At 43.5% G+C, this 16,065-nt stretch overlaps 2 protein-coding genes across 9 annotated transcripts in view; one reads left to right on the top strand and one right to left on the bottom strand.

Annotated features, from left to right (window-relative positions):
- PDGFRL (platelet derived growth factor receptor like) overlaps window positions 1-2,442 on the top strand; it is a 73,627-nt gene extending 71,185 nt beyond the window's left edge. Inside the window, 2 exon segments of the mRNA NM_001035301.1 lie at window positions 257-396; window positions 1,953-2,442. Coding sequence (NP_001030378.1) covers window positions 257-396; window positions 1,953-2,141 — 329 coding nt within the window. The 3' untranslated portion in view covers window positions 2,142-2,442.
- Window positions 2,443-6,328: 3,886 nt separating this feature from the next.
- MTUS1 (microtubule associated scaffold protein 1) overlaps window positions 6,329-16,065 on the bottom strand; it is a 186,478-nt gene continuing 176,741 nt past the window's right edge. For 7 of the 8 annotated variants that reach the window (XM_059882221.1, XM_015460846.3, XM_005225980.5 and 4 more), the window contains 6 exons: window positions 14,783-14,888; window positions 12,997-13,070; window positions 12,754-12,849; window positions 10,895-11,011; window positions 7,482-7,579; window positions 6,329-6,888 (listed from right to left, as the gene is read on the bottom strand). In XM_059882221.1, the coding sequence (XP_059738204.1) occupies window positions 6,594-6,888; window positions 7,482-7,579; window positions 10,895-11,011; window positions 12,754-12,849; window positions 12,997-13,070; window positions 14,783-14,888 (786 nt within the window). In that variant the 3' untranslated portion in view covers window positions 6,329-6,593. The remainder of the gene's footprint in view (window positions 6,889-7,481; window positions 7,580-10,894; window positions 11,012-12,753; window positions 12,850-12,996; window positions 13,071-14,782; window positions 14,889-16,065) is intronic. The other variant, NM_001075692.2, reaches the window with a different exon arrangement.

The following is a 16,065-nucleotide window of genomic DNA, read 5'->3' as shown; positions in this document are numbered from 1 at the left end:
TGGGCTTGTCTCATTACAAGTGGAATATCTGGGGGTCTCTGGATGTCCACCCCATTCTGGACCACCAAGGTAGACAGAGAAGAGGTGTCATAAAGCCCCAAGTAGTGGACAGAGCAGGTTGGATGCTAGTTGGGCAGCTGAAGAAAGGCAGGGATGTCCCATATCTGCCCAGAGAAGAGAACACGTCTGTCGGTTTGTGTCTGCCACCCTTGTCCATGGATGGCATCTCACATCGCTGTCCTCTGCTCACTTCCAGTTCCCAGGGGCCCTCCGTCAACGACCATCTTGGCATCCTCGAACAAGGTGAAGGGCGGGGATGATGTGAGCGTCCTCTGCACAGTCCTGGGGGAGCCAGACGTGGAGGTGGAATTCAGGTGGACCTACCCAGGGCAGAAGGTGAGCGTGGCCCGGCCTCGGCCAGCTGCTCTAGTGTCTAGTTCCCTGTTCACCCCCAGTCAGTGAGGAGGACGGTCACTTAAGACGCATGAGAGACGTGTGGAGCCCTGCTAGGGCCAGAACTTGCTGGTTTGCTGCTAAAATGTTTCAATTATGTTTATATTGGGTTGCCCAAAATGTTCATTCAGGTTTTTTCCTGTTATAGAAAAACCCAAAGGAACTTTTTGGCCAAGCCAATAAATGGCTTTTTTTTTAAAGAACAGGAAAAAGTGACTGAGTTCCATTAGGTAATTTAGTCAATGTACCCTCTTTTCTTCATGAACCCGAAGGAAGGGGACAAGGGCATGAACAGGAAAGGAGGGGGCCTCCTTTCTTCAACCCCAACCTCAATTTGCAATCTTAACTTTGGGTTAGTTGGAGGCCAATCTACCTTCCTTCTGGAGTCCTTTAGCCTTTGCCATGTAAAAGTTGGTCCCCGGGGCAGAGAACTCTGAGCAGACACCCACCAGGTCAGCATGTAAACCCAGGCCTTGGAAAAGGTGCCATGAGGCCGAGGTTATCTTAAAACAGACTTGCCATAAACGCAGCTCCAGCACATGCAGCCATGGGCCTCGTCTGCTCACTAAAATAGACAGCCTCGCTACCAACATGGAACGATCCCCTTGTTGCCAGAAAAGATCTGGATCTGGCATCCTAAGATGTACTTGGCAGCCAATACGCTTCTGGTCGAAGGGCTGTGATTGGTGGGAAATAACTCTCCCTGGAGAATAGTGCTTTCCCAGTGCTAGGTACTTGTATCTAAAGTGTTGTCCCATTTAGAAAACATTAATAGCTTGCATGAGAGGTTTTTTGGTTTCTTTACATTGCTAATTATTAGCAGAAAGGGTATTAATTCAGTAATACTGTAAATATTACAATTGTGTTAAACTAATTCAGAAGACACTACTTATCACCGAAGTTGGAGGAAGCATCTCAGAAGTGACCATCTCACTTTCTAGAAATAGGGAGTGAAGTCACCTCGGGTATAATATTATCCATCCCGGGCACAGCTTTCCGCCCACTGCAGTCCTAGGGCACATTGGACTAATCGTGTCTCCCTCCCCCAAATCTGAACAGTTGCGAGCTCATATTCATTTACAAGGTGAGTGCTTCGGGCTTCTTAGTTCTGCGAATAAGAACCACTGTACCAAGGGGTGAACGTGAGCAGTGTCAACAGCAGAGCGGTGGAAAAATTTATCTGTATCTTTATGCCTAATACCAGCCCCACATTCTTGAAGTTCCAAAAGAGTAAAATTTATATTAAGTAGAAACTTGAAGAAAAGGGCAGGAAGAGAGAGCCAAACAGCATAATGAAATTCAAGGCCCTGCTTGGAAAAAAAATGCAGCCTAGACTGACTAGGCAGTGTCAGAGCTCCCATGAGCTGCGCATACCAAATAGTCCTGTAGGAGCATGTCTTTTACGCTTTGAAAGGGATACTCAGCAGTGTCAGATGAATGGGAGCTGGTGAGAGCAGCGTGTGGTTTGTGCTCCAGTCCCTGTGGGTGTTGTTCAACAGGATGAAAGGCCCGTGACGATTCAGGACTCCTGGCGGCTGATCCACAGAGGACTTGGGCACACCACAAGGATCTCCCAGAGTGTCCTGAGCATCGAAGATTTTGAGACCATTGACGCAGGTTATTACATTTGCACCGCTCAGAATCTCCAAGGACAGACCACAGTAGCCACCACTGTGGAGTCTTCCTGACTTGGAAGATGAAGTATAAATGAACTGACGGAAAGCCCACTGGTGTCCACAGCCAGCTCCGAGGTTCTTTGTCTTTGCCAGGGCCAAACCCCAGGCCCTGCCTTGTGAGTCAGACCCAGACCTCCAAACTAAAAGGAAGTCATCGGTCTAATTATAGAAGTGTTAACTCTACTAGCAGAAAGCATGTATTCTGACTGCTGACCTACGTATATGCATTTCTAGGGTTTCTACTCAGAAGGCATATATGTAAACAACTTTATATAATCATTTTCTATTAAAGGAGCAAGTTTTTGTAAAAAGTAAAAAAAAAAAATGGGCTAAGTGCTCGTTGTTTAAGTCGGTTTGAAGTACATCCAGAAGCACTCATTGGCAGCAATGTGTGAGTCAATACCTAATATTCCCTTTGGTATCATAACCATGCTATGAGAGAATCTAAAAATGTAGTGATTTTATATATATAGTTCAACTATACATGAGCTATTGTATGATATGAAGTATAAAAAAATATTATCTAAACTTTTTTTTTTTAAACTGCTGCACTCAGAATTACTAGTTCTAGATTCGACATTTAGTAAGAACAACAGCATTTTTTTTAAAGATTATTTATATAGGTTGTCCTGGGTCTTCGTTGCCGCACGTGGGCCTTCTCTAGTTGTCGGGAGCAGGGGCTGTTGTTCGTTGCACTGCACTGACTTCTTGTTGCGGTGGTTTCTCTCTCTCACTGCGGAGCACAGGCTCTAGGCGCGTGGGCTTCAGTACTTGCAGCTCACAGGCTCTAGAGAGCTGGCCCAGCAGTTGTGCACAGGCTTAGTTGCTCTGCGGCATGTGGGATCTTCCCCAAACAGGTATCGAAACAGTGTCCCTTGCATTGCAAGGTGGATTCTTAACTACTGGACCATCAAGGAAGCCCAGCATGTGTTTTTAAATGTTTAACTTTCAATATAAAATAGATGCACAGGTTGAAGACGATTCCACTTGTTTTAGGCTTATTTTTACCACCTTCAAAATATGTAGACTGTAGCTGTTCCAATTTTCTTATGTTATACAGCAGAAATTATTGTTAAGACCAGTAAAAGTTTATTATTTCTCAAATACCCATAGCTTGGAATTTAGAAAATCTTGAGGTCTAGCTCTGGGAGCTACATTTCAGCTCATGTCCAATTTTGTGGTTGCAGTGGAAATTCCTAGGAAACTATGGTTCAAACTAGATAACACTTTGGAGAGTGAACTATGTCAGAGGATGCAACCCTTATATTGAATATTCCAGCATTATTTATTTGATTAAAATCAAATACTTTCCATCACTCCAAACTGAGCACAACTATGGTTGTTTCCACACTCGTATTTTTATGATGTGCCAACATTTTGCATCCTAAGTGGTAACATTTGTTTTCAAGATAATGTTAAAGTTCTGTTTTGTTTCCTCTCTCATCGTCTCCTATTCTCTGAAGACGTTTTATATTAACTGTGTCAGAACGATTACCAGAACCTAAATGGCATGGAGGACACAGGGAACAGCATGAGATTTACAACATGCAGGGAATGGATGGCAAACCCCACTTTGGCTAATGACGTTGAGGACAGCTTGGAAAGTGAGCAGAGAGAGATTCCAGGAGGTGGCAGTGAACCTGCGTTCCCATTTATCAGAAATGAACATGAAAGGTTACGTACATAGTCAAGTGTCAGAGATAAAAGACTGTAGACACAATCACTAGTAAAACAAACAGTGCATCATGAATATCAGTCCACTTTGTCAGTTCAGTTGCTCAGTTGTGTCTGACTCTGTGCGACCCCATGGACTGAAGCACGCCAGGCTTCCCTATCACCAACTCCCAGAGCTTGCTCAGACTCATGTCCATTGAGTCGGTGATGCCATCCAACCATCTCATCCTCTGCCATCCCCTGCTCCTCCTGCCTTCAATCTTTCCCAGCATCAGGGTCTTTTCCAGTGAGTCAGTTCTTCGGTTCAGGTGGCCAAAGTACTGGAGCTTCAGCTTCAGCACCAGTCCTTCCAAAGAATATTCAGGACCGATTTCCTTTAGGATTGACTGGTTGGATTTCCTTGCAGTCCAAGGGACTTTCAAGAGTCTTCTCCAACACCAAATTTCAAAAGCATCAATTCTTTGGCACTCAGCTTTCTTTATAGTCCAACTCTCACATCCATACATCTACTACTAGAAAAACCATAGCCTTGACTAGACGGACCTTTGTAGGCAAAGTAATGGCTCTGCTTTTGAATACGCTATCTAGGTTGGGGCTAGCTTTCCTTCCAAGGAGCAAGCATCTTTTAATTTCACGGTTGCAGTCACCATCTGAAGTGATTTTGGAGCCCCCAAAATAAAGTCACTGTTTCCCCATCTATTCGCCATGAAGTAATGGGACCAGATGCCATGATCTTTTTGAATGTTGAGTTTTAAGCCAACTTTTTCACTCTCCTCTTTCATGTTCGTCAAGAGGCTCATTAGTTCCTCTTTGCTTTCTGCCATAAGAGTGGTGTCATCTGCATACCTGAGGTTATTGATATTTCTCCTGGCAATCTTGATTCCAGCTTGTGCTTCCTCCAGCTTGGCATTTCTCATGATGTACTCTGCATATAAGTTAAATAAGCACGGTGACAATATACAGCCTTGACATACTCCTTTCCCGATTTGGAACCAGTCTGTTGTTTGATGTCCACTTCTAACTGTTGCTTCTTGACCTGCATACAGATTTCTTAGGAGGCAGGTAAGGTAGTCAGGTATTCCCATCTCTTGAAGAATTTTCCATAGTTTGTTGTGATCCACAAAGTTGAAGGCTTTAGTGTAGTCAATGAAGCAGAAGTAGATGTTTTTCTGGAATTCTCTTCCTTTTTCTATGATCCACCAGATGTTGGCAATTTGATCTCTGGTTCCTGTGCTTTTTCTAAGTCCAGCTTGAACATCTGCCAATTCTCAGTTCACGTACTGTTGAAGCCTGGCTTGGAGAAATTTGAGCACTGCTTTGTAGTGTGTGTGTAAGTGACAACTCAAAGATCCGCCTCTAGTGGCCTGAACCTGTTCTTACTATAGGGGTTATTTGTAAAGCCACTGAATGTCAGCTACGCTGATTAGTAAATACTGATAGCACAAGCTTGACACATGCAGAGAGAGAGAGAAAAAAGCCACAGTTTTTCCTTCTACTTCCCCCAACATATTAGAACTGGGGAGGTAATAAGTGATGTTTTGAAAAGAGACTGAATGCAACTTGGAGATGAGCTGGACAGGCCACATTTTCCTCTCACCGGCTGGCCATTCTGCTGTCTTTCCCAGGACGGGAGGATTCTTCAAAGGTATGTGAAAATTTAGCATTGTCTCCGCAGCCTGCTCTATTAGCAAGGTGCTCCTAGTCATCCATAAGCACCGAATCCTGTCTTTCCCAGTTCTGTCAGCTATTGACCCTTTTTCGTTCTTTAATCTCTCTGGGATGTCCCCAAATTTGTACTTTTGGAACCAGGCCCTGGTTTATTTGGAAAAGTGGTCAGTACCTTGAAGATGAGCTGGCTTTGGCAAAGCATATTCCCTGTCCTAGAGAAAAGCAGGAAGGAGGTGGAAGGTTTGCTTTTGTGGCTCTGGATGGGGGAGAGAGGGGCGGGGGGATGGGGATGGGAGAGAAGAAGCCAGTTGAAATCACTGAGAATAGCTCAGATCAAGCTAAAAATAAGGCAGAGAGCAATCCATGGGTACTGCTCTTTCTTTATACAGATTTTTTTCTTTCTTTTCTTTTTATGCAAAATTAGGGTTCTGTGTTTGCTCATAGCCTGAAAAAAATGAATTGTAGTATTTCACGTTCACATGGGTAAGTTAAAAAAAAATCTAGCTAGTTTCAACTGACACAGCTGAACACTGAAAGGCTGCTTATCAAGTTACTCAAAGGGATGCAGAGAAGGCACAGGCCTGGGGAAATTAGAGCTGTTGCTGCAGCCCCTCTTCCCCGCCAGGGCAGAGGGCTGAGCTGGCCGGTAGTAAAGAATCCTAACTCCAGCAACTATTGCTCTTCCTTCCATGGCTTCTGCAGAGATGTCTACACTGACAACTGCTTGACGAACACGTCTCCAGAGATGCTCAACTCAACACACACCAAGGGAGGCAGCGCCCAACACACGACACTCGGGTCCATCTGCTCCATCCACACAGCCCCAGTCAGACCAAAAGAAAAATCACGAGAAGGTGTCTGTGGTGAAGGTTATATAAATTACAAAGGTTATATAAGGTTACAAAGGTTATATAAATCTTTATCTTAACAGGCCCCTGAGAGTTTTCCCCTTTACCCATAGGTGAAAAAGGCAATGACCAAGGTTTCTCCCGTTCTGTAAGTGCTTTGTGCGACAGTGTCCGTGTAGATCCGTTCCCATAGCATCTTTGGACCGGGTCGGACGCCTTCCTCCGAGTCCGGTCTCACGTGGGAGGAGCCGGTTCGGGCCGTGGCTTCCCACTTCTAGGGCGGGTGGTGCGCGGTTGCGGGCAGGGTCAGTCCTGCAGAGATGCCTTCAGTCTGTCTCTGGTTCCCAGGGAGGTCATCTGGGTGAGAGATGCTGGGGCTGGGGAAGGAGCCGGAGTTCCGAGGTGACTGGAAGGGGGCGGCGGGGGACGTGGGGGACCTCTTGGGGCTGCACAGGTTCCCGTTGTGGAGCTTCCAGAGCAGCTCCTCGTTCTCCATGGAGAGGCGCTTGTTGACCTTGGACTCCTTCTCCAGCGACTCCTGCAGGACCGCCTGCTCCGTGGAAAGTTGCCTGGCAGACAGAAAGGAGCCAGAAATCATGTGAGTCTTGTTTTTTTTTTTAAGAGTCTGAAAAAAAAATTCTTACTGGTTTAAATTTGAGAGCCCCCAGATGATCTCTGGAATGAAAGCAATTGCTGTACACAGGCTGGGCTGGCAGAGGAACAGGAAGTGTGAGCTGGAGCCAAAGGAAAAGCTATACGTTGAGGCAATTTCATAGCAGACCTAGTAACGCACCCACAGACAGGCTGTGTGTCTTAGGACCCTCGTAGGTGGTAGGGGCGTGGTGGGGAGGGGGGCTGTTTCTTGCTTGGGGTTTGTTTGCTGTTGTGATGATCCTTCTCTGAGGGCATTCTCCACTTCCATCAGCCAGGTTTCCCTGGGAAGGGAAGGCATGCCCGCTGAGGACTCAGACTTTTGTCCAGGCCCCTTGGGTAAGTGAAGGCGCCACAGGCTGCAGTCATTTCCCAGGCAGAAATCAGAACCTCTTTAACGACTCGCTTCAGTCCAGGGGGGACAGGAGTGGGCCGGGCTAAGAAAGGAACACTCAGTGTTCACGTGTGAGGCAGGGAGGGGCTCGGGGCAAACAGGACAGTGGCATGTTACCTCGAGATTGCCATGTGCTTGTCCATCCGAGCTTTCAGTTCTTCATTCTCCTGCTGGAATCGCTTCAGTCTGTCCACCAGCGCTGTGTTACTGTCCACCTTGGCATAAATGAGAGTGTCAACATTCATACATTAAAAATTACATAAGGCCCCTTATTCCTTGAGGTACCTTCCTGATATCAGTGTAGGCTACAGAGATTTAATTTAGGAAAGTTTTTAATTCTTTTCAAGGTTAACAGTATTTTTATTTAAAAAATTTATTATTGGACTATAATTGCTTTACACTGTTGTATTAGTGTCTGCTGCACAACGAAGTCAATCAGCTGTATGTATAGAGATATCCCCTCCCCCTGGATCCCCCATCCCACTCCTCTAGGTCATCGCAGAGCACTGAGCTGAGCTCCCTGTGCTATATAAAGCAGCTTCCCACCAGCTGTTGTACACACGATAACATATATAGGTCAACGGCTACTCTTAATTCAGCAAAGCTGAATGGTATGTTGAACATCTCTACACTGATGCACTGCAAGGAAGAACCTACTGCAGCAAAACAGAGCACACGGGTATTACTTTTCAAATGTGTGCCAGGGCATGTGAACACACACACACACCCAGGGGCTACTGATTTGCTCAAGGTCACGCTGCTTTAGAATTCCCAAGAATTGGTGCCCTGCCCTTGGAGGCTGTGCCTCTTTCAGTTTCACGGTGATAAAGAAAACTGCAGCCTGGCAGCCAGCGTTTATCAGAGACACTACAGCTTCTTATGGTCAATTTGGGAAGAAAAAAAAAAAATCCCACACTTGATGAAAACTCAGTTCGTGGCAGTGTTTAACACGACTTTAATCATGGTTTCCTGCTGGCTCGCCAGCATGTCCCTCTGAGTGGCTACTCAGTGCAATCCCCAGAGCTCTGTGGAGCCTCAAAACAAAGAAATGCATGACAAAAGGCACCCCTCCTTAGCTAAACTAAAGACATGTTTGTTTTCCTTGAAAGTTTAGCCTGGGAAGGACAATAGGCAAGCAAACTGATCTGCCAGATTAAAGGAGAAAAGCCCAGAAGACACTGAATCAGCTAATGATGAAGAGCTGAATACACTCCTGCTCACTTTCTGAAGGTAAGATTTCATTACCCTCTTGGAGGAGACATCACAGCTCTGTCCAACTTCGTGCTAAGTCCTTGTCACTGGTGCCTGTGACTAAGCTGTCTTTTTTTTTTTAATTGGAGTATAATTGCTTTACAATGTTGTTAACTTCTGCTGTACAGCAGTGTGAATCAGCTCTCTGTATACGTATATCCCCTCCCTCCTGAGCCTCCCTCTGATCTCCAGCTCTCTGGGTCATCGCTGGGCACCACACTGAGCTCCCTGTGCCATGCAGCTTTGCGATGAGTGATCTGTTTCACACACGGTAGTGTACGTATGGCAATGCTACTCTCTCAGTTCATCCTCCCCTCCCCTCCTGTGTCCACAGGTCAATTCTCTACGTCTGTATCTCTATTCCTGCCCTGCAGGTAAGTTCATTACCATTTTTCTAGATTCTGCATATATGCATTAATACATGATCTTTGTTTTTCTCTTTCTGACCTACTTCACTCTGTGTGACAGACTCTAGGTCCATCCGCATCTCTACAAATGACCCAATTTCATTCCTTTGTATGGTTGAGGTACTATTCCATTGTATATATGTACCACATCTTCTTTATCCATTCTTCTGTTGATGGATATTTAGGTTGCTGTTGTAAATAGTGCTGCAATGAGCCCTGGGGTACATGTCTTTTTGCATTGTGACTTTTTCAGGGTATATGCCCAGGAGTGGGATTGCGAGGTCATATAGCAGTTTTAGTTTTTTAAGGAACCTCCATACTGTTCTCCATAGTGACTGTACCAATTTACATTCCCACCACCAACATCTATTATCCAGAAAAAACTTAGGACAAGCCAACCAGGTGAAATATCACCAAAATGTGACTAACATGTAAAATAGAGGGAGCCTTGGAATTTCTAGGAAGTATAAAGGAATACAAGATAAAAACACAAGGTGGGAAAATCTGGAATTAAATACTGGGGAGTGATTGGCCTTAAAATAGTATCTCTTCCAATTCCTCATTTTACTGGAGCAGAAACTAGCCCTGGAAACCAGTTCTCAGAGCTAATGATCAGCAGGGATAGTTTTTTTGTTTTAATGGAGAAAGCCTCTTTGCTTTCTAAGTGTCTAATTTTTGACAAAGGCCTGGAGGTTACAAATAAATAAGGTAACAGTGGGCTTATCTGTCATCATATCAACCCCTCCTTCTGCAATATACAGCATGCCAAGCTGACCAATACTTCCTGGGTATGGCAAGGGACAGAAATACTTGTGGATCAACGAAAATTAAGACGGATGAGTAATTTTACAGCAGAGTCTGATCTTACTGCACATGAGGGCTTGAAAAGTTCTGATGTGGCAGCACAGGGACAACCAGCTATTAACAGGATTATCTGAGTCAGTGCTGGCGGCCACACTGGCAAGCAGGAGACCAGATGGAACAGGGAGGCCTATCCCTCTGGTGGAAGCTGGTATATACCAGGTTGGGGCCATTAGAGACCATGAGCTCCTTCTTTCCTTTACAAAAGCAAACTTTCCTGGTAATTCAAAGCATCCATGTATCCACATGGGGGTTAGCTCTTACCTCCCATGAAAGGTAATAGTCTCTAGAAGAAAACCAAACAGCAAAACAAACAAACAAAACAATGAGTAATGAGTGCCTTCCATGCTCCCTATTGTCCAGGGCTGGTTTGGGTTTGACTGAGGCACCTACTCAACACTGAGTCACCTACAGTTAGGGGGAGAAGGGACAACCTCCCACAAAGCCCTGGATTCCCCACACGCTGACGTCAGCTGTCTATTCTGGAGGCCACAAAATAAACATTATTCCTGTTTTTCATAGTGCTGGCTACTTATCCAACCAGGTTAATTTTATAAATGTGCAATTCTTCTATCACAGTCTAATTCCCATGAAGCAAGATGGAGAATTGAGATATTTAGCAAGATTGAATTGCTCTGAGGGGATTAAGGACCCAACTGATTTGAGCATAAGAAAGCTCTTGAGCTGGTGGTATATTAAATAACCACTTTTACATTATTTAAACATTGTTTTTATGCAGGTGGCTATCCCCAGACCACGGATATGAATGACCTTTGCTGTTATTTTTCTAAACACTGACTGCTCCATTTGCATGTTCCTTGGGCGGGGGGTACAAAAAACTGTTGCAGAAGGCAGCCATGAATAAGCCTTAAGCTAACATAGAAAAGAAAATGTAACCTCTTTTACCTTTCCTATGTTTCCAAACATCTCTAGACACGAAGACAACCCCATAGATCTAGCTCAGAGGCCTCAGGTGTTACCCCGCTCCGTGAGGCTCTGCACTAAACTTACCAGTTTCTCCATCTTCATTAACTTCACATCCTGTTGGTGCAGCTTCTCATTCTTGATCTCTAGCACGGCTTTCAGGCTTTCTAACTCTTGCTCCAGATACATGATCTGAGGGTTTTTCTGGAAAAGACACAGCAGGATATGGCTCTGATTGATCAATTGAACACAACTGCATGGTTCATGTTCTTCATACAAAGACATCTTTGATTAGATTTAGAAATTAAACAAGTGGCAAGAGACATTGGCCTTCTTTTACAGGTTCAAAGAAAGAGCTAAAAAGAAGGGTTAAGATAAGCTGGCTTCCATCTCAAAGTCGTTGGTCTTAAAAATGATATAATGCATTCCACATTTGAAAACATTCTCACTCACCCATCAGTAACTTAATATGTTAAAAACATATTGGTAGCATCAAATATTTTATGGAAGTAAGAGGAAAGCCGTACCTTACAATACAAAACAGAATTCTGGCTGCAGAGTATGTTTGGAGGGAGAACAGGGAACGATTGTTCGCTCTATGACTGAGGGGGAATACGCGGGCAGTGTGCTTATAGGGCTCTCTGGCAAACAACGGAAATGGCAGTCACATCCTGAGTCTTTCGGATGTTTGCCATGATAGGCATGTGTTGACCTGGCTTTCCTTCTAGGGCAGAATAATGCCCCATCAGTGAGTGACATCCTAGCACCTACATGGCATAGGATACATGCACTGTGAAAATTCTATCCAGGATAAATCCTACATAAGGGAAGAACAGCTTGTGAGAGTACACCACCAGGGTGGATTCCCTGACTCCTTGCCCCTAAGTATGGAAATTCAGGTGAACCTTGAATACAAGGTAACCTACGACACAAGTTAACAGGGCACAGTCCTTTGATCAGATGGTAAATGAGGGAATTCCTCAGACAAGCAGTCAGTGGTGATGGTTGTCAATCATCAGAACTTTCCTTCTGGACAGTAGTTAATTCTCTGGGGCAACCCTTAGGGGGAATCAGGGAAGATGCCCGTGGGGACTGCTTCACAGAGCTCACTGAGGGACCCCAAAAAAGCCGGGAGGATGCAGAGAAGTAAGGATACAAGTTGGAAGAGAAAGTTAAGTTTACCAGAGAAATCCATGTTTCTCCAAAAGTGAGGATTAGCCATACAGTGAAATATTGTTCAGCCAGAAAAAGGAATGAAATGTCTGTACCTGTTACACTATGCATGAACACTGAAAACAAAAGCTGAGGGAAAGAGGCCAGACACAGAAAGCCACATGCAGCGTGATTCCATTTCAGTGAAATGTCCGGAGTAGGCACATGCACAGAGACGGAAAGGGGACTGGTGAGCCTGGAGGGCCGAGGAGTTTGGGTTTGTTTTTTGGTTTTTTTTTTTTGGGGGGGGGGGCATTGGGGAAGGATGAGTTAATAGCTACAGGGTTTCTTTGGTGGGGGTGATAAAAATGGAATTAGATCCTGGTGACCAAGGCACAACTTGTGAACTGCTGATTTTTTTTTTTTTTTAAAGAATGACTATTGTGGTATATAAATTATATCCCAATATAGCAAGTTAATTTTTTTTTAAAGTGAAGTCTTCACATAAAGAACTCTGACCCTAATTGAGACTTTTCCTATCTTCCTGAAGGTATTAGCATAGATCACTAGCAATATATTGGATTTCATCTGTTATGCCAGTTTTTAGAATTAAAAAAAAAAGACCCACTAGTAACCAAAGAAGCCACTGTATACAGTTGAAAAAGCATACTGCAGGCTATGAAAAAGACTCCAAACCCATACTATTTCTCTAGCTGCTGAATAGTTAATTGACTCTAAGAGACAGTTGAACAGAAGGAAAATTCAATAGTGATAGGAGAGCATACATGACTTACTAAATTTGCTTTCTCTCTTGATATTCTTTTCTGCTCTTCTGATTTCAACTTTTCATTTAAAGTGTCATTTTCACTCTTCAGATCACTGATTTGTTTCTGAAACACAAACAATGAAATGTGGAACATGAGTAAACAAGCCGGCACCAGAAACGTGGCAGATGTGTGCACAGAAACATACTGAAACCACACAAGCCTCAAGGTTGATGACCAGGTGTGCGTGTGTTAGAGACTGAGATTACCTACCTCTAGTGATTCCTGCTTCTCGTAAAGCAGATCCTCGAGGGATTTCTTTTCCATTTCATGGCTTTTCTTGATTTCTGAAAGAAGTGATTTTTGAGTCAATACCACCCTATAAGATCACTGCATTCTACATTCATTAAAGCATGGGGATATGAGAGTTGACTATGAGGTACTGTACCTATGTTACTTTACATTTGTATGGTACTTTTGTATAAATCAAGCTACTTGGTCTCAAATTAGCCTGTGAGGTGAGTAGGGCAGCTAATTCCCATTTTATGGATGAGAACATAGAGGCTCAGAGAGGCCAGAAGACCTCAGGGAACATAGAGTATGCCTTCAGATTCCCGGGCTGAGTCTCTGTGCTCTGTTCTAGTTGCTCTTTATGAACCAGACAGAAGCCTCAAAGTAAACCCATCTCCAACAGAAAGCAAGAAAACCAGTGTTCACTAACATCTACCCTGGGTCAGTCACTCCACATGTTCTCATCGCTGACCTCATACAACACATCTGTTTTTCTGGTGAGAAGGCCCTGACAAAGCTCGCAGGGCCAGTTCCCACCACATGTCCAGATGTTTCTCTGTAGATGCAACAGGTTCAGGGCAAGAGCTTTAGCTACATGGGCACTTATGTTCTGTTAAAAAAAAAATGGCTTCTTATTCTTTTCTTTTTTTTTTTCAGTTTTGATAATTTCTTTTTATAAAATTTATTTATTTTAATTGGAGGCTAATTACTTTACAATATTGTAGTGGTTTCGCCATACATTGACATGAATCAGCCATGGGTGTACATGTGTTCCCCATCCTGAACCGCCCCCCACCTCCCTTCCCCATCCCATCCCTCTGGGTCATCCCAGTGCACCAGCCCTGAGCACCCTGTCTCATGCATCGAACCTGGACTGGCGATCTGTTTCACATATGATAATATACATGTTTCAGTGCTATTCTCTCAGATCATCCCACCCTTGCCCTTTCCCACAAAGTCCAAAAGACTGTTCTATACATCTGTGTCTCTTTTGCTGTCTCACATGTAGGGTCATCGTTACCATCTTTCTAAATTCCATATATATGCATTAGTATACTGTATTGGTATTTTTCTTTCTGGCTTACTTCACTCTGTATAATAGGCTCCAGTTTCATCCACCTCACTAGAACTGATTCAAATGTATTCTTTTTAATGGCTGAGTAATACTCCATTGTGTATATGTACCACAGCTTTCTTATCCATTCGTCTGCCGATGGACATCTAGGTTGCCTCCATGTCCTGGCTATTATAAACAGTGCTGTGATGAACACTGGTGTACACGTGTCTCTTTCAATTCTGGTTTCCTCGGTATTCTTTTCCTTTTACTTCGCCTCTTCTAATCATGATGAAATAAATGATTTTTTTATCCAGCAAGTGCCATCTACTTTTCCCAACAGTCCAGTGTACAGAAGTGCCTGGTGTGGGCCCTTCACTGCGGGCAGGGTGTAAACTCACAGATCCTTCCTAGGATCTGAAGTGGTCAAGCACAGCTACTACCAAAAAAGCCATAAAGTTCCTTAAAAGTTCACTCTCTTTCCTAAAAGACTGGCATTTATTAAAAACAAAACAAAACTCTTATCTGCCTCCCTAGGGGAAAGGGCATGTGCCCCTCCCAATAAACAATGCAAAAAGAAACCAAGAAACCCTCCAGAACCGAACACCACAGGGCATTCTCTGGAGGGGAAGTTATGAATCATTTCTGTGTGGAAACACACCACGCTGTTCCATGAGCTCTTATTCTATTTTAATAGAGAAAAAGCATTCTTGCCTGAAAGGGAGTTTTCATAGGCCTTCTTTAGCAATTCTATTTTCTCCGAGTGGCTTGCTTCAATTTTCAACTTAGAGGTTTCGTGGGTAGCATTTAAGTTGTCAAACTGTAAGAAAAAACCAAAACAATAGTTTTACCAATAAAATCAAGTCCTAAGGTGAATGAATAATAGGCGGCAACATTAGGAGATGTGACACATTAGCTTGCATTCAAGTCTAAGGGGCTACCAGGCACATGTAAAGCTGAAATGAAAACTTGATTTTAAAAGGGAGCAAGGAAATTAAAGAGAGGTTTAGGTTGTACTATGAAGTGAAAAACACAAGTTACTAAACAAGAAAAGAAGAAATGCAAACCAATGTTTTAGCAGTACCAGAATGCTTACAAAGGGATTATTTCTATGTAGTAGGTTAAAGGGATGTTTTATTTTATTTTTTTAAATATATCTGGAAAAAACCCTCCAAAAACATTAATTTGAAAAGATATATGCACCCAGTGTTCATAGCAGCAGTTCAAACATTCATCATATTTATAAATGCCAAGACATGAGAGCAACCAAAATGTGCATCAACAGATGAATAGATCAAGAAAATGTGGGGTGTGTGTATTATATGTATGTATGTATATGTACATCTGTGTGTGTATATATACATACGAACAATGCAATACCACGGAAGCATTAAAAAAAGAATGAAATTTTTCATTTGCAGCAACATGAATGGCCTTGGAAGGTATGTTATGCTAAGTGAAATAAAGACAAATACTATATAATGTCACTTATATGTGGAATCTAAAAATTACAGTAAACTAGGGACTTTAACAAAAAAGAAATAGACTCACAGATATGGAAAACAAACTAGTGGTAACCAGTGCGGAGAGGGAAGGGAGAGGTAATATAGGAGCAGGGGAATAAGAGGCACAAACTGTTAGGTATAAGATAAGCTACAAGGATATATTATACAACATGGGGAATGCGGTCACTACTTCATAATAACTATAAACACAGTTATAATCTTTAAAAATTGTGAATCCCAATCTTCCAGTTCATCCACCCTCCTTCCCCCACCCCTCTTGGTAACTATGTTTGTCGTCTACTTCTGTGACTCTTCTGTATAGCCAGGATTTTATAATAACTGTAACAGGAGTATGGACTTCCTTATAGCTCTTTGGTAAAGAATCTGCCTGCGATACAGGAGATCTGGGTTCGAGCCCTGGGTCAGGAGGATCGTATGGAGAAGGCAATGGCCATCCACTGCAGTATTCTTGCCTGGAGAATCCAATGGATA

Source organism: Bos taurus, chromosome 27, assembly GCF_002263795.3.
Source record: "Bos taurus isolate L1 Dominette 01449 registration number 42190680 breed Hereford chromosome 27, ARS-UCD2.0, whole genome shotgun sequence".
Lineage (NCBI taxonomy): Eukaryota > Metazoa > Chordata > Mammalia > Artiodactyla > Bovidae > Bos > Bos taurus.
The sequence above is the reverse complement of the archived record's forward strand: the minus strand, read 5'-3'. Positions and strand labels throughout refer to the sequence as shown.